This window comes from Lissotriton helveticus, chromosome 10 (genome assembly GCF_964261635.1).
Source record: "Lissotriton helveticus chromosome 10, aLisHel1.1, whole genome shotgun sequence".
Lineage (NCBI taxonomy): Eukaryota > Metazoa > Chordata > Amphibia > Caudata > Salamandridae > Lissotriton > Lissotriton helveticus.
In genome coordinates, this window is record NC_136071.1 from 200,640,630 (window position 1) to 200,665,716 (window position 25,087).

At 42.9% G+C, this 25,087-nt stretch overlaps 1 protein-coding gene across 3 annotated transcripts in view; it reads left to right on the plus strand.

Annotated features, from left to right (window-relative positions):
* LOC144786143 (transmembrane protein 180-like) overlaps positions 1-20,430 on the plus strand; it is a 165,685-nt gene extending 145,255 nt beyond the window's left edge. For 2 of the 3 annotated variants that reach the window (XM_078665128.1, XM_078665126.1), the window contains exon 8: positions 18,747-20,175. In XM_078665128.1, the coding sequence (XP_078521254.1) occupies positions 18,747-18,876 (130 nt within the window). In that variant the 3' untranslated portion in view covers positions 18,877-20,175. Of the gene's footprint in view, positions 1-18,746 lie in introns of all 3 variants that reach the window. The other variant, XM_078665127.1, reaches the window with a different exon arrangement.
* Positions 20,431-25,087: the final 4,657 nt, after the last annotated feature.

Sequence of the window (25,087 nt, forward strand, 5' to 3'; positions counted from 1 at the left end):
TGCTCTTCTTGTGTAGCAAACTTGCTCACTGGTATAATTCACTGTAAAAATAGATCATAAATTCACTTACACACTGGAAGCAAATATTTCTTCACAACTTTTGACATGGTCCTGGCCCTTTAAATAGTAACCTGACATTTTTAGATTTATTTGGTGTAAAATCATATGTTTTATAATTGGCGGTCGCCGCTGTGTAGTTATAGTTATGACAGATTTTCCATAGGAGGAGTGTTTTTTGTTTTGCTAATACCTTTGGCAACATTTGAATAATCTTCATGAAACTCTCCAGTACAAAAGTTCATCCATCTCAAATCCTTCCTGGAAAGGTTCAGGGTGATCCATCATGCGGGGCGAAGAAAAAAGGGGTGTCTCAACACGCATTTTCCCGAGGCAATTTCCATAGGGAATTTTGAACAGCGCTACAGCTCAAACAGCTGAACAGCATTGCACCAAATGTGGAAGAAAGCTACAGCTTTACCTACAAAATTTGTTTTTTGTGATTTGGAGCAATTCTGTTTAGTAATTTTTGAGACATTAAGTTAAAAATGTATAGATATTAAAACTGTTGGCTGAAATTTTAAAAAATCAAAAGTTTTGATTGGCTGGCTAGTAGGGAGCGCCCCATAATGCCCTTTATTGGCTACTTTGCATATTGTTCTATGATTTGGTCCCCTAATCTGGGCAGGGGCACCACCAGGGTGTTACAAAATTGTTGTGGAGGGGCTGCATGAAAAATAGCACCCCTCAAAAACCTTTTTTTTTTAAAGTAACCCTCTGTTTCCTGGAGTGTATACAACATGATCCTAAAGGCCTAGACAAATCTACTGCCCCACTCACCATGGCAAGTCAGATTTTATCAGGTTGAGATATTTTTAGCATCTACTCCTCCATGGAGTGAACTTAAGCTGAAAAGAACATGTGTTCTGTTTATTCAGAAAGTGGATGAGTAATAAAGACACCTTTAAATCTTGTTTCTTTCTTGGCACATTTGCTTACAGAGGTCAACTAAATTCCAGTTTGTCTTTTTTTACTAATAGTTTCTTATCCTGAAAAATTATGTTTACATTTCTTTCTCTTAGTACAGTTAGAGGTTTTTAAGTGAGTTGTCTGACAAACATTGTGAAACAAAAGGCTGTAAGATGTCAGTTTTTTTCTAGCAAACAACATTTTAACAGCCTGTAAATGAATAGTACATTAATTTCAAGACAAATTAGAATTACGAAATAATTTTTTTTGTATTCGAAAGTGTGATGCAAATAAAGATTTAAACAGGAGGAAAACAAATCTGAACACTTTACTTGGTGATGTGCAAATGGCAAATATTTGCAGAAACTCTATTTCCAAACATTATCCATCCATCCTAATAATATAAAGAGAGAGACCAAACCGTTGAGGCGGGTAAGCTCCGGATCCACTGCGCCAACCTGAACACTGCATACAGCATTGGAAAGGTCAGGCTAGGCTGATGGACATAGGCTATACCGAAGTGCAACATATACTTTAGAAGGGACAAAGCCCGTTGTTTGACAAAGTAGTCAGTTGAAAGTAGCGCCAGCTCTGAGGTGGGCGTGTGCGTTCCGCGAAGACGGGCGTGTGGGTGGGCGTGTGTGTTGAGCATTCTGCATTGTAACGCCTAGAGACGGCTGCAGCCTGCATGGAGACGGCTGTAGCCAGAGATTAGCATTTTATCACCTTGAGAATAGCATTCGAGCACGTTGTGGCAGCCAGAGATTAGCGTTTTATCACTGTGAGAATAGCGTTCGAGCACGTTGTGGCAGCCAGAGATTAGCGCTTTATCACCGTGAGAATAGCGTTCGAGCACGTTGTGGTAGCCAGAGATTAGCTTTTTATCACTGTGAGAATAGCATTCTAGCACGTTGTGAGGTGTGCGTGCCATTCAGCATTGTTGTGGGCGTGTGCATTCTGAGACGCCGTAGCGACTCTGTTCACCACGCCGTGTTTGGGGAGTGCGTCTAACGAACAAGGCGCACGGCCGGTTTGTGCAAGCCAGGACGGCTTTGGGGCGTTTGCACACTGTCGAGTTGGGAGAACGCTCACTTTAGGATTAGCCTGAACTGCTCTGGGGCATTTGCACACTGTGTCTTTGGGAGAGGACACGCAGACACTCACCCTCCGATAAGCCAGGACGGCTTTGGGGGGTTTGCACACTGTCGAGTTGGGAGAACGCTCACTTTAGGATTAGCCTGAACTGCTCTGGGGCATTTGCACACTGTTTCTTTGGGAGAGGACAGGCAGACGCTCACCCTCCGATAAGCCAGGACGGCTAGGGGGCGTTTGCACACTCTCCGTTTGGGAGCAGACAAACACACGCTCTGTTGCTTTTGGAGAAGACAAACAGACGCTCACCTTCAATAAGCCAAGGCGACTCGGGTGCGTCTGCTCGGGGCGTTAGTACACTCACACGTTTGGGAGCAGACAAACACATGCTCAACTTCTCTGGCACAAACGCTGATCACACGCTCACCTTCTGCGGCACTGGAGAGGAACTTCCTCTGAGCAGGCACACAAGCGGGTTTTCGGAAATTTCGTCGGCGGCTGGGGGCCATTAGCCATTGCCACACGCACACCATCGCGGTGCCGTTTGTGGACACTGTGCGTCCAGGGGAGCGGACATCCGACATCAGCGGATGCACACGCAAAGCTCGCTGTGGCGATTCCTTACACTGCCTTGAGAACCAGACGAACATGTTCTGCGGCAAGGGGCACCCAGCATTAGCGTGTGGAAAAGCATCCACTACACAGGAAAACAAAAATTTCGACATTTGCTCAATTAAACGTGTTACTCTTCTCTACAAATACATGATGTTCGAGCTAATAACCCAAAAGCCCTGAACTTGCTGACCTCCTGAGGCGGAAGCCGGGAGAGTCGATCCTCGCTATTTTTAAAATTGTATAACTCTGTGTTTTTAAAGACAATTTTTAACTCTGTGTTTTTAAAGACAATTTTTACCTATTTGAGTGTAATTTGTGATTTCCAACAAACCTACCTCTCTCCCCTGGGCTTTCCCGCGCAGCTGCGGGATCGCTGACGCGGGACACTTCCTGGTGTTGACGCCCCCCCCCCTGGGTCACGCAGGCCACGCCCACCACCTGTCAGGCCACGCCCCTTTCTCTGTCTCCTATTTAGTATGTGCATGCACCGGAAGCGCAGCGGACGAGCGCAGCGGGCGCGCCGTTTGCACGCCGAAGGCGCGCCTAAGGCAAGCCCGTCTGCGCCCGTCCGCGACCAGACCGCGACCGGGACCAGACATGCTGTTGAGAAAGGAGTACATAGAGGAAGGATTGTGTGGTCAGGTGAGGACTTAAGGGCTTTAAATTCCACATCTGAGTGTTGCACTCACGAGATAGACCCTTAGACCTTCGCGCCCCCCCATACTTGTAGGACCTGTGGGGTCTCTCTTGGCCCTAGAGACACTGTGAGGCGCCCCAAACCCAAACCAATATTTCAGAAAGGCCTCAGAGCGGGCCTGCTGAACTGCAGATCCCTAGTTAAACACGCAGACGATGTATGGTTACTACTAGAAGAGCAGGAGTGGGACGTTCTGTTTTTAACAGAAACCTGGATCAAGGAGGATAACATGACCGCCATTGCGATAGCAGTCCCTCTAGGATTTAAAATATGTCTCGCCAACCGCCCAGGTGCAAAAAGAGGTGGTGGTGTAGCCATTATTTTTAAAGAGCAGCTAATACTGACATCCTCTGCCCCTACCATAATTCAGGGAATTGAGGTCCTTCACTTCTGTTTTCAGGTGATCCCACTGCTATCGTTAGCAGGATTAGTGATTTATCGCCCTCCAAGCGGTGAGGATCCCAATTTACTCGCTCTGCTGGATACGATTGTTCAGTGCTCCCTCCTCCACCCTCAATTTATTGTGGTAGGAGATTTTAACATTCATATGGACAAAACAAATTGTACTGCTGCAGAGCTGCTCAGATCTACATAAAACACGGCCAAGCTTAGGCTGATCAATGATGGCCCCACACATACAGCGGGCCACATGCTCGATCTCATCTTTTCTAATATTAAGGATGTGCAGCCTGAGACACCACTACCACTGACTTGGTCAGACCACTCACTGGTCCCATTCACAATGAACCTGGCATATGATAGTCCGGCTCCAAGTAAATGCTATTTCTTGAAGAGGCAATAGAAAAAACTTATCCCCGATATAATGGGCCCTGTTCTGGCTCAGAACACCCCACCTCTCACTGCCGACGCGAATACAGACGCTCAACTCCTTAATGAGTGGGTCGGGAATATGGTTTCTTCCATTGCTCCGGCCTCACGTGCATTATCAAAGAGAGATTCCCCCTCCGCCCCCTGGTTCTCGCAGGATCTCAAAAAAGAGAAAGCAGCCTGTAAAAGGCTGGAAAGACAATGGAGAGCAAACTACGGGCTGGCAGTAAAAGCCAAATACAAGGAAGCAGCCAAAAAACTGCAGAAAGCTATCAGGAAAACAAAAAAACAATTTTATGCGGACTCTATTTATAAGGCAGAACAGTCAAGTAAACAGATCTTTAAGGTGGTACAGTCCTTTTTTAAACCCAAATGCATCGAGAGGGAGGTCCCTCCGTCAGTTACTTTATGTGAAAACATCTCTGAGTTCTTCGACCAAAAAATCAAAAAAGTTTACGAATCCTTTGGGCCAGAAATAAAAACGGTGAAATCGGACCTAGCGATTAAAAATGTGATGGGTGAAACCCTTACTCAATTTAAGACCATACCCCTAAGTACGGTGAGACAAGAACTTGCTAGATGCAAATCCGGCTCTCCGGACGACCCATGTCCAGCCAAACTATGGGGCTCCATAGCGGACTTTGTAGCCCCTACAATACAACAAATCTGGAACTCATCCACAGCTTCGGGAGTATTCCCGAACAGCTGGAAACATGCAACTCTCCTTCCACTGAAAAAGAAACCTAATGGGGATCCAGAAGACCTCAGTAATCTTTGCCCAATCTCACTGTTAGCCGCTCCCGGAAAAATGTTTGAGAAAGTAATACAGCGCCAGCTGAGTCAATTCGTTGAAGCAAATAAGATACTTCATGAAACACAGTCAGGCTTTCGCCCCGGCTTCAGCACGGAGACGGCGCTAATTGAGGTAGCAGAGTCAGTAAGGTGGTCGATGGATGCAGGAGACTCAGCGATGCTGGTACTCCTGGATCTATCGGCCGCCTTCGACACGGTGGACCACACCAGACTACTGATGCGACTGACCGAGATAGGCATCCGTGACAAAGCAATGGCGTGGATACGCTCGTATCTGTCCCAGAGAACACAGAAGGTGGCACTGGGGACTGTCTCTTCAGCACCTAGAGTCCTCGGCTGTGGAGTCCCGCAAGGGTCGGCACTCAGCCCTCTTTTGTTCAACATCTACCTCGCTCCTCTCTTTACGTTGATTGCCAACTGGGGTGTCAAGGCAATTTCTTATGCCGATGACACCCAGTTGGTATTTCCGTATTCAGAGGTATCGCAGGAATCTTTCTCGAACTTTAGGGGATGTCTCCAAGATATAGCCTGTTGGATGAATACGAACAAACTAAAATTAAATGCCAATAAGACTGAAGTGATCTTCTTTGGTAAAGGCCCTCCTCCCCCATCAGAACTGTGGTGGCCAACCGAGATGGGCCAAGCCCCCTTACCCAACCGCTCGGCAAAAAATCTTGGAGTGAGGTGGGACGATAGCCTGTCCTTTACCTCGCATATTCAACAAGTTGCCGGTTGTTGCCTGAGTAAGCTGAGGAACCTCCGTAAGATCCTGAGGCTCCTCCCGGAGAGTTGCCGGAAAACTGTAATCCATGCCACTGTTACATCCAGGCTGGATTACGCCAACGGACTATATCTGGGCCTACCAAAATACCTGACTCACAAACTTCAGGGGGTCCAAAATGCGGCTGCGAGACTGCTGCTGCGTATCCCTTTCAAGCAGTCAGTCTCTCCGCACTTGCAATCACTGCACTGGCTTCCAGTTGCCAGCAGAATCAAATTTAAGGCACTCACGCTGGCTTACAGATCTCTGTTTGGTACCTGCCCGGAGTACCTGAAAATTCGTCTCCCGAGATACTCCCAAGCCCGCGCGCTGCGTTCCAACGGCCGCGCTCAACTGGTTGTCCCACGAACGAGAAGGGCTCGATTAGGAGGTCGAACTTTCTCGGCAAATGTCACAACATTATGGAACACCCTACCCCCAGCAATCCAGCAAGCCCCCTCCGAACCTTGCTTTAAGAAGTTGCTAAAGACCTGGCTCTTCTCTCAACCCCGCTAACTTTCCCACTTCTTACCCTCAGGTCAACTGTGTTCTGCTAGCGCCGGGACACCTCCTTGTGAGGTAGCTGTTCGCGCTTTACAAAATGCTGTATTATTATTATTATTATTATTATTAAAAGCCTTAGATATTGCAGCCGCTAAAACTGACTTATTTTGGGCCCTCATGAAGGTTTCGGGGTTGTATGTACACAGTCACTCCAAGCCAGCTTCGGATTCAAGATTCACACAGGAACCCACTTACAAGAGGTTTGGATTGCCCACAAAGGGGGAGACTATTTAGACTATCTAATGTGTGTCGCACAGCTACTCCGAACAACTAACACAAGGAAAGTGCTGTAACTATACCAAAGGACACACAATAGGTGACCATAGATGTAAGACCATTGTGCTACTTCATGCCTCGCCTCTGAATCATTACACTCCCTTACACACAACTTCGAAGACATAATACCACTCTGCCATACATTATTGTTCACTTTTACACTACTACTCTGGGGACATTCAAAACATGGTGAAGAGGAAATCACAACTATCCAGGACAATTCGAAGGCACGGGCACAAAAGATACAACGCATACAAAAAAGCCAAACCCACAATGAGCAAGTGGTAGATTTAACTTCTGCACCATCGACGTCTGCTGTTTGCAGGGAACAAACTCTGCGCCGTTCTCACCGCCTTGCTAACAGGAATGCACGCATCCCAACATCAAGTGAAACAGAGGCTCACTCACACAACCTGCTAACAGACAGACCTGCAACTTTGCTTGCCGTGCACAACACACAAGACATCAATGTAATCAGCTGTATTACAGGGACACCAGTACAATGTCACCAACAGCAACAACTATTCACTGTAAAACAACACCCTAGCATTGGAACACAGTAAGATCTGCATTCCAATACAACCCACTTTGCGACTACATCAACCATACAGATATCAACATAGGAAACATGAACAATATCTGTAAGAAATGCAACACACTTAAATGGAAGGCTGAACCGCAAGGACTTTGCTGCTCCACAGGAAAAGTACATATAAGCAACATTGATGATCCGCCAATACTCATGACACAACTACTCAATGGGACTCACCCGCTTTCAAATCATTTCTTAAATAAATCACGCCGTTACAATACTCTCTTCCAACTGACATCCTTTGGGGGTAATGAAGTGAGGGAAGGAAATTATATACCTACCTTTAAGATCCATGGCCAGTATTACCACTTAATTGGCAGTCTACTTCCGCAGCAAGGCAAACCTACACAATTTCTGCAAATATATTTCCTATCTCAACAAAATCAACTAGATGCACGCTCACACATGCTGCCAAATTTAAACATACAGCTTATTCAACTACTCCAGGACACATTACACACACATAACACTTACATTCAGTCCCTAATGTACAACTATGAGATGGATAGGCAGAAGGAAGACTTGCATCTCATTATCCACGCAGATCTACGTCCACCAAATACACATCAAGGGAGGTATAATGCACCGACCACGGACGAGGTTGCTGTTCCTTTAGTAAATGAGAACAAAGGGCCACGCGACATCATATTACATACTCGGGACGGACTCTTACGTAGAGTCTCTGAATTGCATGATCCTATGATCCTTTACAATACCCCATTCTATTCACAAGAGGGGAGGATGGGTATTGTCTAAATATACCCCAAATTAATTTGCTTACTCAGAAAACAGTCACATGCATGCAGTACTATGCCTATACCCTCCTGGTTAGATCCGGCACTTTCAATACATTGCATTGGTTCCGCAATCTATTTAATCAATACATTGTGGATATGATGGCAAAAATGATTACTGAAAGACTGTATCTTATTCGTCGTAATCAAACACAACTACGCGCAGATAACTACATCCATTTAAAGGATGCGATTAATCAAGATCAGCACGTCTGTGCACTAGATATTGGACAACACGTTATATTGCCATCTACATTCACTAGCTCACCCAGGTACATGCATGAAAAGACACAGGATGCCACGACATACGTCAGGCAGTATGGGAGACCAGATTTGTTTATCACCTTCACCTGCAATCCGGAATGGCCTGAAATTAAACGTATTTAAACCAAAGAGCACATCCGAGGCCGTGTGGACGCTTCTTGAGTTTCGCATTCATGAAAGGCATCCCACTGTCACACATTTGGCCGTACATCTACCAAATGGACAACGAGTATATTTTAATGAAGCTAACATTAGGCACATTGCACAAACACCACCTGCAACAACCCTTACCGCGTTCTTCCACTTATGTGGGTATGACACTTGTGCTCAAACCTTGCTATACCACGAGGTTCCACAGTACTACACATGGGCTCATTCAACCTTTACACGTCGGAAGCGCAGCCAGGAGGTAGTAGGTCACCCTGGGGTTAGGAAAGACTCTGCTCTGGGTAGGATGTACAGTATTCACCCAAACCAATCTGAATCCTTCCATTTAAGGATTCTTTTACAACATGTTCGTGGGCCTACTGATTTTCAGAGTCTATTGACTGTTCACGGGCAGCTATTGCCAACCTATCAGGCGGCCTGTAAACAACTAGGTCTTATTGAAGATGACGAACATTGGAAGCATACGTTCGCTGATGCCACACTTTCAGATTCTCCCTCAAAACTCAGGGAATTGTTTGTGACTATTTTGCTCTTTTGTCAACCATCTGATCCTATGGTTTTATGGGAAGAATTTAAAAAGGATCTATGTGAAGATATACTACACACTATGCGTCTAAACTCTCATAATAACTGTATGCCAATCACTAATGAAATCATTAACCAGGGACTAATAGAAATTGAAGACGCACTATATCTATTAAGCGAGAAGTCCTTACAAGATTTCAGCCTGCCGCCAGCGGTCAGGACGAACAAAACTGGATACCACAATAAAGCTAAGGGGCATAATATACATGCCCTACATGACTACCTTGCTCAACACTTGCCGAACTTAGTTCCCGATCAACTACTCGCCTACAACACGATAGTTGAGAGTGTTGAGAAGAACCAAGGCAAACTATTGTTCATGGATGCCCCCGGTGGGATAGGGAAAACATACCTAATAAACCTCATACTTGCCAAAGTTAGGTCTTCAGGGAAAATGGCTCTTGCTGTTGCTTCTTCTGGTAGTGCTGCCACTTTGCTAACTGCTGGTAAAACCGCACATTCGACTTTTAAACTACCTTTAACTGTTTCCCTTGAGAAGGATTCTATATTTTCTATTAAAAAAAACTGACCTTTAGGGACACTGCTTCAAAATGTGTCTCTTATCATGTGGGACGAATGTACTATGACACACCGCTCACATATAGAGGCAGTTGACAGAACTCTGAAAGATATTCGAAAAAACATAATGGGAGGTGTTACATTTGTTTTTGCTGGTGACTTTCGCCAAACTCTTCCTGTGGTGCCTAGAGGAATGCGTGCAGATATACTAAAGCATGCTTAAAAGCATCACACCTATGGAGCTCTGTACAATCTATAACCTTACACACTAACATGAGGACATATTTAGGAGGTGGTGATCCACTTTTTGCCAATCTTCTACTACAAGTGGGTAATGGAGAAATACATGACACAAATGGCATTATCAACATTATTAACTTGGGTAAGCCTCTCTGTACCTTACATGAACTCATACAACATGTTTACCCAGACATTCAGCATCTTCTATTCAAAGATTACACATGGATTTGCGAAAGGTCTATAGTTGCGCCCAGAAACTCTGCTGTACAGCATTTCAATGAACACATCCTACAACTATTCCCGGGTGAAACCAAAATATATAATTCCATTTATACTGTATTAGATACGCAAGACGCCATGCATTATCCACAGGAATTCCTCAACTCACTTAACCCTTACGGACTGCCACCTCATACACTCAAAATTAAAGTCGGTGTTCCTATCATGTTATTAAGAAACCTACATCCACCTAATCTCTGCAATGGTACGCGCCTCCAAGTTAAAACTCTTTTACCATATCTCATTGAGACAACTATTCTCACAGGCCCTGCTGCTGGACAGTTAGACCATATTCTCCAAATACCCATGATCCCTACTGATCCACCATTTCAATTTAAGCGGTTACAATTCCCTATTAACATTGCTTTTGCTTCCACCATAAACAAATCACAAGGTCAAACATACAAAGTTATAGGAATAGACTTACGAGAGGACTGCTTCACTCATGGACAGTTATATGTCGCACTCTCTAGGTCCGGCAATGTCGATAATCAATATATTCTACTTCCAGATTCTCATGAAACAAGAAATTTGGTATACCATGGAGTTCTGAAATAAATTTTATTTATCATATTCTAAGCATTGCTGGCTTTATTTTTTCTTCCCGGACAACGTCGGGACGGGCCGCTAGTACACTATATAGTTGTATCAGTAAAACCACATGTCAGAGGGAAATGTTTCAATGGACCATCTGCTGATTGCAAATAATGTGCTTTATGTATGTATTTATTAAAAGTGATAGCTTTTAAATATGATTTGGCAAACATTCCTGCCCCTGTTCTGATTACAATGTAGTTAATGAACTAAGAGGCAAGTCAGCGGTCAAGTGTATCCTATATGTGGCTTCATTTTTATCATATATGGAGTAATATTGTAGTCTATTAAATCAAACAAAATTGTTTTTGGTTCAGCAAACATGCTGAACTGGCGTATTTGAAGGTGCTTTCATATGTGATAAAGAGGAAAATGGTGGCTCAGTGAATAAAATATTTGCCCAGAATCACATCATTTGAAACCAGTTTAAGGGTCAAAAGGATTATAATTAGGTCGAGTAGATTATTTAAGTCACTAGACCTGCAGGTCTAGTAACATTTCTATGATTTTTGAGGCCTGCCCCAGGAAAAATTGATAGCTCAGCTTTTGTCCTGTGCACAACTCTTCACAAAAAGCCCACATCACAAGTCCTATTAGGAGGTCAAGCATGTTGCAAATGCATATATTTATTAGTAGTACAGAAACTATGGCAAATTTGCTCTAGATGTAGCTCACTAAACACCTTTTACGAGAGAGTCGCGAGAGTCAAGGAGGAGGAGGAGTCACGAGAGTCGAGGAGCGGAGGTGCAGTGCGAGTGGGAAGCAGGGAGCAAGTGAGAACATCTCTCCTCGCCACTACCCAGCCGCAATTGTAAACTGTACCACCGTCATCACCGCCGCAAGCAAGGGAAAGGGAAAGGCTTGTGCGGCGGAGAATGGCAGCCGGGAAACGAGTCACACGAGCCCATGGAGTAGGAGAGAGGAGAGGAGAGAGCAAACACCGGTGGCGGCGGCTGCAATTGGAGCTGGTCGGGCGTTCGGAGGTGAGCCACTGCCCTCCTTGCATTGGGGGAGGTGTCCACTACCAACGCCCCCACTCCCCCTTACCCCCCGTGGGTTCCCTGTTCTCCCGTAATTCTAATTTGGAGTGGGAGCAGTATCTATACAGTTTTTTCGGCTCCCAGCCCTACCTTTGCCGTGGCTGTGACTGACTGACAGCTGTGATTGCTGCAGCAGTGATTCCTCAGCGAAAAGACCCAAAGAGACCGACTATATCTACCCGCCGCCTGCATCAGCCTTCAACAGCCCTCACTTATACTTACCTGCCCTGCCTGCATCAGCCTCCAACAGCCTCCAACAGCCCTCACCAGTGGCAGCTGGTGACATTTGAAAGAAGTGGGGCGTAAAAGTCGCTGGCAGTTCAATATTGCGAGCGAGCGTGGCGCGTGAGTGTAGTGAGCGAGCGAGCTCAACACTACACGTTGTCTACTTGTGATATTGAGAGCATTGTGTACCGAACATTTCCTTACTTGGATTTGCCTGGAGCATACTTTAACAGTTCATTGGCTGTCTCGGCGGGGGTGAGTGTCTTCTCCAGGGCTGCGAGCGTGCAGGCAGGGACTCGGTCACCCAGGAGTCCCTGCGAGGCCGATAGTTTTCACCTGGCCCGCTCTCCCTGGTGACACGCCCTCTGTTTACATAACTGCATATTTATTCTATCTCCCCTTGACTGCGGCTGTTTCCACGTTGTCTACTTGTGATATTGAGAACATTGTGTACCGAACATTTCCTTACCTGGATTTGCCTGGAGCATACTTTAACAGTTTGCCGGACCCGCTTCGCGGGTCCCCGCTTCATTGTCTGTCTCTGCGGGGGTGAGTGTCTACACCAGGGCTGCGAGCGTGCAGGCAGGGACTCGGTCACCCAGGAGTCCCTGCGAGGCCGATAGTTTTCACCTGGCCCGCTCTCCCTGGTGACACGCCCTGAGCTAATTTCGTACATTATCAGTTTATTTCCCGCGTAAGCGGGATGAAGCCCGGGCAAAGGGCGGGCCCTCTTAGGCCCTCTGAGGCCGATGTAGGCAGGGCTGGGCCCATTCTTTTTCATTTGTTATACTGATGTCTATATTCATTTGTTGGTAAGCCCGGTCCGTCGTATATGGGCCTTCGAATTTTGGATATATCTGCTTATATCTGTTGTAATATTTGTGTATTATTGAGTACAGTCGATATTTTATTATTTTCATAATCTCCATTATGACTGCTAAAAAACTTCGTTCAGGTAGGCTTCTGACCGGAAGATCCTGTGCAAAAACTAGGTCTAATCCGCTAAGAAATAAGGAGATTCAAAATCTACACTTAAAGGGTCAGAATCAGTTATTCCAATTGTGGGAGAAATCGAAAGATAAAATCAATCCCCATGAGATGGAAGGAGTGATTTCTCCAGGAGGGGCCCCTAAGCAGGTCCTGGAGGGTTCACTAATTGAAAATAAATTAGGTATGATTTCGCAGCCCTGTGCAGAAACTAATGTGAAAATCTTTAAAGTTTCTCCTAACACAAAATGCCCCTCGCCTAAAACCGAAAGTGTACAACATTTAAATACTCTAATCATTCGTGAGGCTAATCTGTCTCAAGAATTATTAGGAGAACACTCGGATAGGGAGGCAGTAAATGAAGACTCCCAACCATTGGATATTGATTTGGAACTTGGTGTGCGTTACCCTAGGGATGGATTATTGAAAGTATTTGAGGGCTCGAAAACTCCGCTTGGTGCTACTCCTTCGGGTCTTCGGCTTTATTCTAGTTCTCCCTCAATTTCTTCCCAAGACATGTCCTCACAACATAACATCTCACAAACCCCTGAGTTGGATATATCTGGTATCCAACCTTCTATTTTCCATCGCCCAGAAAATCTTGACTATTTCTGAGTCCCTGATTGCTTTGGAAAACTTGTTATCCTCTATATTACTGCTTTTGGGTAAATTTGTGGGCAGTAATGATTGTGTTCTAGACTCAGTAACCCAGATATTAAAGGCCCTATTAAACAATTCCATGGTAAAGCTGCCGGGTAAAGTTCCCCAGGAGGATCTGCTAGGGCCTACATCTGAAAGAGATGTGTTATCAGGATTGGAGCTAATGGATTCACCCTGTAACTTAGTTAAGAATCCTCCGTCTGCTATCAGCAGAAACGAGGTTACATCGATTGGGACTCAATTTGCCCCTAATTCCATTGCTCATAACTGTATTGTGAATCAGGCTCTTGAAATTGTTGAGGATAATGACGAAGCAGTCGTTGTCAATCCTGTCAAAGAATTTTTTCCTATCTTCGTCCAAGAGAATAATGATAATGGGGAAAAGGAAATAGAAAAAAAGCCAAAAAAATGTAGAGGAAAAAAAAGGAAACCTTTACGTCGAATCAAAAAAAAGAGACAGAGACAAATAATTTTTGATGAGGTTTTAGAGCAATATGTTACGAAGGACGATAATATTTCTTCTCCAGCTACGGCCGGGACTGATGTTGATAATTGTAAGCAGGGCTCTAATATTTTAAGTGATGTTGTTCTTCCTTCATCTGTTGAGTCTGAAGATATCATTTCCAATCCCATGATACACAACCTTGATAGCCCTTCTATCGGACTAGGGAAGTCCACAATCACTTTTCCGTTGGTGAAGATAGTGAAAAATATTTCTGAACCTATATCTACTCTTAATCCAGTTGCCCCTCCTTTTTTGACATCAATAAATAAGGCAGTATGCCTTAATAAATTCCCGGGATCCGTAATGGAGGATATCACTGATACACTGTCGTTGGATTTTTTCCCGCTCTTTGATTCTGAGTTAATAATGAATAGATCTTGGTTGCTCAAGTGCTTCAAAGAGTTGGAGAGTTTGAAACTAATCCAAACCAGTGATATCGATTTGGTATTAATTTTGAAGGCTGAGACAACCTCCTATACCAGGGTAAGGTTTTACTCTAAACTCGTTGTGAACCTGATCCTGAAGCAGGCAGAGAGTTTTCAGAGCCGAGGGATTGATGTGATGCCCTTTTTTCCTCCCGGCAGAGTCGATGCATTTGATCAGAGGTGTTTAGGCTCGAGACAAGCTGGTCTTCCATTTACCTTTGAGGATTTAAAGATCTCCCTCTCTAAATCTAAACGCCTAGTAACACATATAACCCCTTCCTCTTTATCACCTTTTGGAGATAAAGTAGTAGACAGTCAGCATTGGAATTGGTTACCCGGCGTTTTATCAGGTAAAACTTCGGACAATCCTAAATTATTCTCTCATCATTAGCAATAGTGTAAAGATTATTTCTTGGAATGCTGCTGGTTTCAATAATTGCCCGGAAAAAATGCAATATTTACATTTCTTGGGTGCTAATGTGATTTGCATTCAAGAAACATGGTGTGTGAATGACATAACTGTGGGGAGGGATTATATTGTTCTAGAGGGAGGGGCTGGGCCACCAAGAGGGGTCATGCTAAAGGTGGAATCGCATGTTTATTATCTAACCAAATTAAGTGGAATTATGCACACCACTTAGATCCAAGTAACCTTTTTCAGGCGGTGACACTATTTGGTTTCGATAATATGGAAAAGAAACACCCCCTGGTATTAATAAATGCCTATATCCCCCCTGATGATTGCTTTAATGAAGTGTTAAAACTAGTTTGTGCCTATATTAAGCAAATTAAGGATCAAATCCCGTCCCCTCATGTAATTTTACTAGGCGATTTGAACTGCAAAGTTTCCAATCTAAGCTTGGATTTATTTAGAAATAAACCTAAAGAAGAAAGCTTTCAGATCCCTCAAGCTCTCTTTCCAGGAAAAATCAGAACTAATAAGAGAGGGAAACTGCTCCTGCAGGAATTATCTGAAACCGAGGGAATCGTAGTTAATGGAAGACTTCCCTCTGATACTCCTGCATCCTTCACGCATATATCCACTCATGGTGAATCTATTATAGATTATATAATCGTTGACTATTGCATCTTTTCTCTCTTAAAGGATCTAGTGGTCTTTCAGTCTGCTTATAGCGATCATAAGATTCTTTCTCTAAGCCTCGATATATCTCCGCCTCCTGCTAATCCCTGGTCTTTTAATGGTGATCAGGTGAATTTTGATGTTAAAACTGGAAGGTGTCATTGGAATTCTAAGGCCATGAGGGGTCTAGATCAGGTCTTGGAGAGAACTCAAAAAAATCTCCTTAATTGGTCAGGGGCTGAGTTGTCCTCCTTTGAAGGTTTCCTGAAGGAGGTCACGTCAGTCGCTAGAAATTCCAACCCTATTAAAAAAAGGTTCTTACCCCCTAGATCAATTATCGTTTTAAATAAGGAAATAAACAGACTGGTGAGGGAACAATATTTATCAGGATCTTCCGAAAGATCTCGGAAAATAACTCTTTTGAAAAGAAGGAGACGAAGGGCTAAGATACAAATGAAAAAAGAGAGAGAAGATTTGTTTTGGATTAAATTGCGTGAGGCCGCCGTAAAAGGGCATGTCAGACTCTTCTGGTCAATAATTGGAGAAGGTTGTGGAACCAGAGCCACTTCCCGTCCCATTCCTATACCGGAGCAAATTTGGATTTCTTACATTTTAAATTTATACGCTAGCAATGACCCAATGCCTGAGATTCTGCTATCCAATCCTGATAGCGATCTTTCAATAGATTTTCCATCTGAGAGAACTATAGAAATAGCGATAAAAGATCTTCGTCTATCAGGGGCGATGGGGCCAGATGAGCTTCCCATATCTGTCCTGAAGCAGGATCCAGTTTCCTGGAGTAAAATCTTATTTTCTATATTTAAGTTTTGTTTCCTGAATAAATCTGTCCCATCGTCTTGGAAAGGGAGCATATTGGTGCCATTGTTCAAGAAGGGTGATAGGAAAGACCCTAAGAATTATCGGCAAATTGCCCTTCTTGATTCAATTGGAAAAGTCTTCTCCAAATGTCTCCTACATTCCATTAACGATTGGGTTGAGAGGAACCATATTTTGCCTTTAAATCAGACAGGTTTTCGTAAAGAACATGGCACTTTGGACAACTTTACTGCACTACAGATAATCTCTGATAAATATGTAAGGACCCGTGGAGGAAGAGTCTATGCGGCTTTCATAGATTTCTCCACGGCATTTGACAAAGTTGATCGGTCGTTACTGTGGAGAAAATTAGCCGCTTTAGGAATGCCTCCCCTCCTATTAGATCTGGTGAAGGCACTTCATTTAGATACATGGTGCCAGGTTCTTCTAGGGGGGGAAAGGGGGCTTTCCAGTATTATTCCCTCCGTTAATGGATTAAAGCAGGGATGTCTGTTGGCACCCTTGCTTTTTTCTTTATATATCTCTGATCTTCCTGCATCTCTATCTGCTTGTGTTGGTATTGCGCCTATATTGGGGGGATCCCCAATTTCCTGTTTGTTATATGCAGAAGATATTCTCATAGTAGATTTAACCCCGAATGGGTTAAATAATCGTCTGCAGGCTTTATATGTTTTTTCTGAGATTCACCATCTAAAGATAAACATAGCTAAAAGTCAAATTATGTGTATCTCCGGAAGGAAAAAAACAAAATATGAGAATTTTGGTTGGTCTGTAGGAGGTCAGAGGCTTGAGGTGGTTAAGTCCTATGTCTTTCTTGGGAAAATAATCTCCGCTAATCTCCGTGACAAGGCCCATATTGATAATAACTCTCGGAAGGCCCTTTCTCAAGGCAAAAGCTTGAGTGCCTTGTATACAGCCACAGGAAGAAGACATTTTCCTCATATGTTAGAGGTCTTTAGGGCAAAAATCCCATCATCCCTTTTGTATGGGATTGAGATATTAGATATAGGTCAATGGGGTTTTCTACACACCACAGAAGGGAAAATCCTTCGGTTCCTGGCCTCTATTAATACCTCCTTTACAGTGGCATCTCTACGACTTGAATATGGAATCCGGAGTAGCTGGGTGCAGGGTCTGGCAGGGTTAGTGCGTTGGGTAGCAAATTTGGCTAGAGGGGAAGTGGGGACCTTAAGACATCTAATGAAGTCCGAATTGTTGGGCACTTTTGGAGATTTCTCCTCCATTGTGAAGAATTTTAGAAGGGCTGTTATGCTCCTACAATTGGAGGAGAATACTCTTTTTACCCTGTCTGCCTTACAGTTAAAATCACTTCTGAAACAGGCCTCTTGGGATCTTAGTTTTAGGCTGGATAAAGAGTCTATCCTTGCAAAAAAGGGAATATCTCCATTCACTGACACTTATGTATTAAAATGTAAGCAACCATATGTATCTTGGAATCTCCCTCATGCTATACGGCGTTTTTGGTTGCTTTTGAGGTATGATTTACTCCCGCTCAATAAACTTAAGGCTAAGTGGTATCAATGTTCATCAATTTGTAATTTTTGTAATGTGTCTACTCAGGACTTTATTCATGTTCTTTTTATATGTCCTGCACTTTGCCCTTTTCGTAGTAAATGGTTAAGACATATTTGTTTAAAACTGAATATTCACACAGTCAACTCTTTTTTAATTGCCTTACATAATCCTCCTAATGAAATGTTTTGTTTGTTGTATTTTTAACTTCTTCAATGTTTCTTAGATATTTACTAGAGGATATTATTAATTGGGTTGTATTGATTATTCTGTTTTTTCTTGATAATTTGCTGTTTTTATTTGTTTATGTATGTATAATTTACAGTATGATCTTTTTATGTGGACCTCTTCGGAGTTCCAAAACATAATAAAATTTTGAACTTTGAACTTTGTGTCCGAAGCATTGGATGATGTAATCTATAATGGCATCACTGATTTCATCAAGACTCTCATTTGATATTGGTTATCAATGATGTAATTGAACATGTCATGGGTGATGTAATATGTGAGTTCATAATCAGGGCATGGCAAGGATGCAAGGTATTGTTAGCTCAGTATGCTATTACCAGTTAATATCAGTGTTTATTTTGTTAAATGTTTTTTTAACTGACATTTTCACCTACCTATAATGTCATTTTAATCTTTGTATTTTTCGGTGAAAAAAAACCAATATATACATGTCTCATATGCATAAAGCAACGAAAATATATACATAAAATCATACACACATATATAGTGTGTCTTATACTGTATACCATACATTGTTGAATGCTACAAGCCTTATTTAAAGTTAATTTATCTTTCCAGCTTGTTTTTAGGTCTCCATGGAGCCATGTTCTCTCTGATTTGCCTGGTCCCCTTGTGCATTGCAGTTCTGCAGATCATAACATGGACACCTTACTCCATTCGAGATAGCCACACTGTTTCTACCCACTGACTCTCAAAAACAAGCAGAACCTCGTCGCCAAGGACTTTATCCGCAAGGCTGACGCTTCCTCCCAAAGACAAGTGACGGATGTTTGCTGTTCCAAAACTTTATTAAAACAGAACAAAAGTAAATTGAGTTGACAAAAATGGACATGCAAGCTTTATTGTGTGACTTTGTAAAATGTAACTGTGGGGCAGTACAGCAGCTCTTATGTTAAAGTCCATGATTAGTCACAACACCCTGTCTTTTTCCACAATAAAAATTAGAGCGCACAAGTAACACTAAATTAAATCACCTGTGCTCAATTTGAGCGTCCTTTGTCCGCACATCCGCATATTACAGTGCAATGTATCTTTGTAAACAAATCATAGACAGACAGACAAGATGGGCCCAGTGTCCTTTGTTGTCACTTTTTATGATTGTACTCAGCAGAATTGACACATAAGTTGGTGCGATGTGCTTTAAGTTTACTCTTTTATTTGAATACTTGTAGAAATGAATGGGGCTATGGGTGGAAGGCGACAGTATAGGGGGGTGTTGTGATGGAGTTGGGTTGTTAATTAATGGTTTCGTTATAAGTCTGGATTTAGATCTCTCCGTGCTACATATAATGGTACTCCCCAAACTATGAGCAGCTTTAACTCTTAACCCAGAGATCTTTGCAGCAATATCTTTTTATGTTTTTTTGCAAATATGGAATTTAACATTTTTGTGCTATGGAATATCAAAGTATTGGAGTTTTCACTGAACCAAATGTGAAACAAATTTTCATCAAGCTTAAGATACATTTGCAATGTTTGTTATTCCACTGTGTTTGTTGGCAACTTTTGTGAGGAAAGTTAAGAGTAGAAGTGGCAGTGGTACTATGATACTGCTAGAAACTGGTTCAAAGCAACAACCTTCACACTACTGAAATCCCTTGAAAACTTGTTTTAATCCCCAGTGTTTATAAATTGCAGAGTGGATGAACCTGGTAGTAGGAGGTGTGTCCTTCCAAGAAGGAGCTCAAAACTCGTTGCTTCAAGGAGCACAATTAGCATCTAAAACCCTCAATCCAGCTAGCACCCTACAGTTCTCACAACATGGGGCGCATACTACAAATTCTAACCGCTAGTGCCTAGGACACACCCAAGGCCTCCCTCACTCCCGTCTCCTTTCTCATCCATCCTTGTGGACAACCTCTAGATAGTTCCACTTGATTCATATACCATTGTATATTTCTTCCCAATGCCTACCTGCCATGTACAGAACTCCACTGATTTCTAAAGCGATCTTTGCACATTGTTAATATAAAGAAAAAAATTACAATTTCAAGACTACAATTTTTCATAATCATATCGAATGCTAGTTAATGACCGAGGAACAACCCAAGTTTGACAACGTAAGTGATGCCAAAGTGTCTCTGGTTCTTGGAGGTCAGAACGATTTATCCTATGTGGTTCATTATTCTAGATTATGCTTTAGGTGCTTAATATACAGTCTGGGGTCTTCTTGTTTTATATTGTAATGTTGATACTGTGTTTTATAAACTTTTATTGTGCTGCTGAGTGCCTAAGTCAGAAACACTGCCGTTATTGTGAATCGAGAGACCCATGCTGCTCCATGTTAGAATGCTACAGCATACATTCACTTCGCCCAGGGGTATAGCTATCAGTAATGAAGCAGATGCCCTGGCACTGGCTCTCTGGGGTGTGGTGGGCCCATTGCACTCCACATACTACCAAATCAGGGGGAAGGACCCATTTACCTTGCCTGCATTAGGACCATGGCGCCTTTGCTTTGTCACTGTTGCCAACAGTTGTTTGATTCAAAGTCAATAATATCGACCTAGAGTAATATTGCATCCTCTTCTAAGCCTACCTCTATGTTGTCAACGTAAGCATATAATTAATGTTCTCATCTCCACATCTATTTACCTAGACATATCTTGTAATGTAGTGGTTAGGTTGAATCACTTGATGCAGTATTTTTGCCTTGTGATATAACGTGCTGTTTAGTGGTAGTACACCCTTCACTCGTATTTAAGACAAGTGTGTAAATATGTGCCTAAATTTCAGCCACCTTTGCTGCATAAGCGTACTATGGCTAGAGTTTGCAAACTCTGCATATCCTATATAATATGGAATAGTCAATTGGGCTTAAAAATATTTGGGTAATAGAAACGTAGTATTGCAAATTGTTTATTGGCTTGGGTTCCCTTAACACGCAGCTTGCGTAGTTTAAATTTACTTCCGTCCTTGGGTGTTAAGCTGGTCAACCAAGCTATCTGTCCAAGCTTTTGCATGCGTGCTCAAAGCACACTCCTGTGTACAGTTCACTGGTCTTAAATTTATGGTTTCATACATCCCATTATACCGATTTTGCCTTGGAAACACAATTTATGATTTTCCAATTTGATGTGAAATTTCATTAATGACACTAAGAAGGTTTTAAAGTGTGCATACATACCGATAGATCCAATTCAGACGGGAGACTCGTGATTTTTTAAGCCAAAAATGTCTTTATTTTGGCTGTCTTCCACCTGAAATTGCCTCTTTTTCAATTGGAGTCCGTGGGAGCAATTAATTCGCCTTATTATTATTTTTTTATCTCTCACTTTACTCTTCTTAAATTTTGCCATGTACGAGTGTAGTATTTTACCTCCCTCGTGTTCATTTGAACTAATTTAAAGAAATAACCAATTTACCTTTTCATATCAGGTGGTACCATCTCTAGCCCTTTATGACATATTTTCGATTTGGCTGGAGAAACCCAGTCTTATTTTTACTCAGGATAACGCTTGCCAACACCAGGGCTGGAACTCCTTATGTTTAATCCTAGTTGTCCCTATTTTAATTAAGAATGACAGGTAAAATGAATAAACAACGAAACCTAGGGCCTGATTAAGAGTTTTGGTGATGCGGGAGCGGGAGGCACTCCACTGCCATGCTCCAGAACTGCCAAAACTCACAGCCGCCCGTTCACCAGATTACAAGTATTTTTGTGGTTTGTCGGGCAGCGTGGCGGTCCCACAGCAGTGCAGCTGAAAGGCTGACAGTGAGCCTTAAACTGCACCACTGCGGGACCACCAGTACACGTTCATGCACAGTATGGAATGCACCATGTCGTGCATTCCTTGCCTTGCAGGAACTGGAGCTGCAAACCTACAGGGGGGCATAACATGTCTCCCCTGCATGCACCCCGTCCACACAGGCAGGAGGGGGCTCTTTCTTTTCTCTCCGCCAGCAGTTTCATTGAGGAAGAACCTCCATGAGACCGCTGGTGGAGAGGAAAGTCTCAATATGCTTGGCGGTGCCTCAGAGCACCACCATGCATATTGCGGCCCTCAGAATGTTGCACCACCACCAGGGATCTCAGATCCCGGGCGGTTGCGGTGGTACAATGGTGGTCCGACTGCCCTAGTTGTAATCCGGCGGTTGGAATGCAGGACTCCACCGCTCCACCACCAAAATCCTAATCAGCCCCCTAGTCTTTAATAGCGCGATAACCCTCAGAGTTCTTTATTTGTTATATAAAGACTACACTTTTTTTAATTGAATGTCTATTTTAATTATAGCTTTCCCAGCTGCAAGTATGACACTTCAGAAGTGAGTAAACAGAAAAAAAGACTTAGAAGCTGCAAAGTGTAAATAAGGTATAATACTTAACAGGAAAAGGAAAAAAAAAATTATATATATATATATATATTTATGTGTGTGTATATATATATATATATATATATATATATATATAATTTTTTTTTTTTTCTATTTATTTGCTGGACTCCAAAACTGGCAATCTCACACTTATTAGTCACCAGAATGTCCCCTATATGTAACCCCGGAATCAGGGGGAGTTGTTCCACTATGATTGCAGATTCATGCATTTGATTCCTGCCATAATACGCCAAAAGCACATAAAAGATTCAGTTTTCTTTTTGTACGTTTTCATTGTTAAATGTTCCCTAATTGGTTCCCATTTCGGAGTTTACCCCTGTTCAGATTTTGGTGTTTCACTTGGAAATTGTGGCTGCTGAAAGAAGCTAAATATTGAGATGAGATTTAACAGCACAATGAATTACTGGTTCCCAGGAACATACTTTATTTCTCAGGGTTTCCCAAGGGTTTCATCTGTTATCTCGGTAACTCACCCACTCAGAGTCCGTGATGTACCCAATATCGATAACTCTTGGGATGGGCAGACATTGCAGGGATAAAGCTGTGGGCACTGTATTCCTGCCTTGAGGAAATCAGAATCGTAGAAAATAAAATGCAAAATATATGTATATTTATATGTTTGTATTTCATGCAGAATGAACCTAGGTAGGTGCAGTAGAGAGATGTACAAGAAAAAACTGTCACGGAAGGAACCAAAAGAACCCTACTGGATTGCATCTAAATGTGTTAAACAAAGAACACTGTAGTTGGCTGAACTGAAGGCCGGGACTGGATGTTGAATGCAGGCAGCAGTAATGAAGAGAGGAGGGGTCCTCAGCCAGGAGGGCTCTGAACCACAGCTTCAAGGCTGAGAGCAGAAAGCAGACAGTATGGACAGAGCACTGATATGTTGAAATTGGCAGTTAGAGAATTAAAGGGTTTCCTTTATATAAAGGAGAGGAAGTATGTTTGGACACTCCAGCGTGGGGGAACTCCACACCAGCACCACACAGTACACACCTTTATTGCTGCCTCTGCACAATTTGGAGACTTAGGATCATATTTAAAACTAGGTGGTTGGGCCGTCCTCCACCAGGGCGATGGAGTAAATTATTCACTTGCCCTGGCAAAGGTCCCAACAACCACATTTTTTTAAAGGTCCTTCAGGCTAGCGGGTATTTGATGAGGGTTCATGCCAGTGTATTGTAACTTCTACGTATGGCTCTGTCAGACATGACGGAGCTGTACGACTAAGTACGTTTTTTTGCTGTTGTTTTTTTAAGTTACATTGAAACATTTTTTTAAAACATTTTTATAAACTAAACCATGTCATACTTGGTGGGCATGGGTTTCATATTTCAGAGGGGCACACTCTATGCAATCCTCCCACCAAATCTCCAGTGCAGTCTGGCGCTCTTCAGATAGATTCTTTGGGAAGAACACTACTGTTGAAATACTTGCCCTCATTTACACCCGTAAGGGTCAGGCTAGGCCCATGTCTACTCTCTTGAATAGACAATTAACTCAACTATAACATCAATAAATTATATACACGAATATTCATAACAACATTGTTTTTAATCACAACGTGTATCGTAAATTCATTCATGAGAAAATACACAGAATATATAGAATATACAATTCCCCTGAAGGTAGAAAAAGGGAAGGGTAGTGTTGGGATGGTGAAAGTAAAGAAAATCACAGTGAGTCACTAAGACCTAAATACAACAAAAATATTGCTAAATTAACACAATGGAACAAGTAATTCGTCAATTAATTGGACAATCATGCCTCCGATAAAATCACAAATGATAATTCAGGGAAGAGGCTGAACACAAGAGGGAGTGTCGACGTTTCGACCCAAGTTGATGCAGGCGTGGACCTTGCTAGAGGGTCTTCATCAGGACGGGGGTTGTAGAAAATGGGGCAGTGATTCTTAAGATGGTATTAGGATGCAGTCATTTGGATTTGATCGCAGAGTCTTTGGAGTGAGGGTATTTAAGTTCGTAAATATCGATGACAACACCTGTTCACAAGTCACGGTATAGCGTTGTGGTCATGTTCCGGAAAATCGTGGTTGGATACAGGATCTGCCAAACGCAGGAATCCAGCAGAAAAGGAGAATTCGGCTGTGAATGTTGATAAGTTAGTCACCGTTGGTTATAGAATCGTGGTAATCGGGATTCATTAGTAATACCAAATCTGGTGAGGGCAGTGTTACCACGCAGCGTGGAAACTAGAATATAACTGTGGATGAAAGACCAACGGCCGATGTATTGTTCTGCGGCTCGTAACGTGTTCTGGTCAGATACCGGAATCGTGTGAACCACTCGTGGGATCCTTAATGACGCTAAACATCGGACATAGGATGTTTAGCGTCATTGAGGATCCCACGGGTGGTTCACACGATTCCGGTATCTGACCAGAACACGTTACGAGCCGCAGAACAATACATCGGCCGTTGGTCTTTCATCCACAGTTATATTCTAGTTTCCACGCTGCGTGGTAACCCTGCCCTCACCAGATTTGGTATTACTAATGAATCCAGATTACCACGATTCTATAACCAACGGTGACTAACTTAT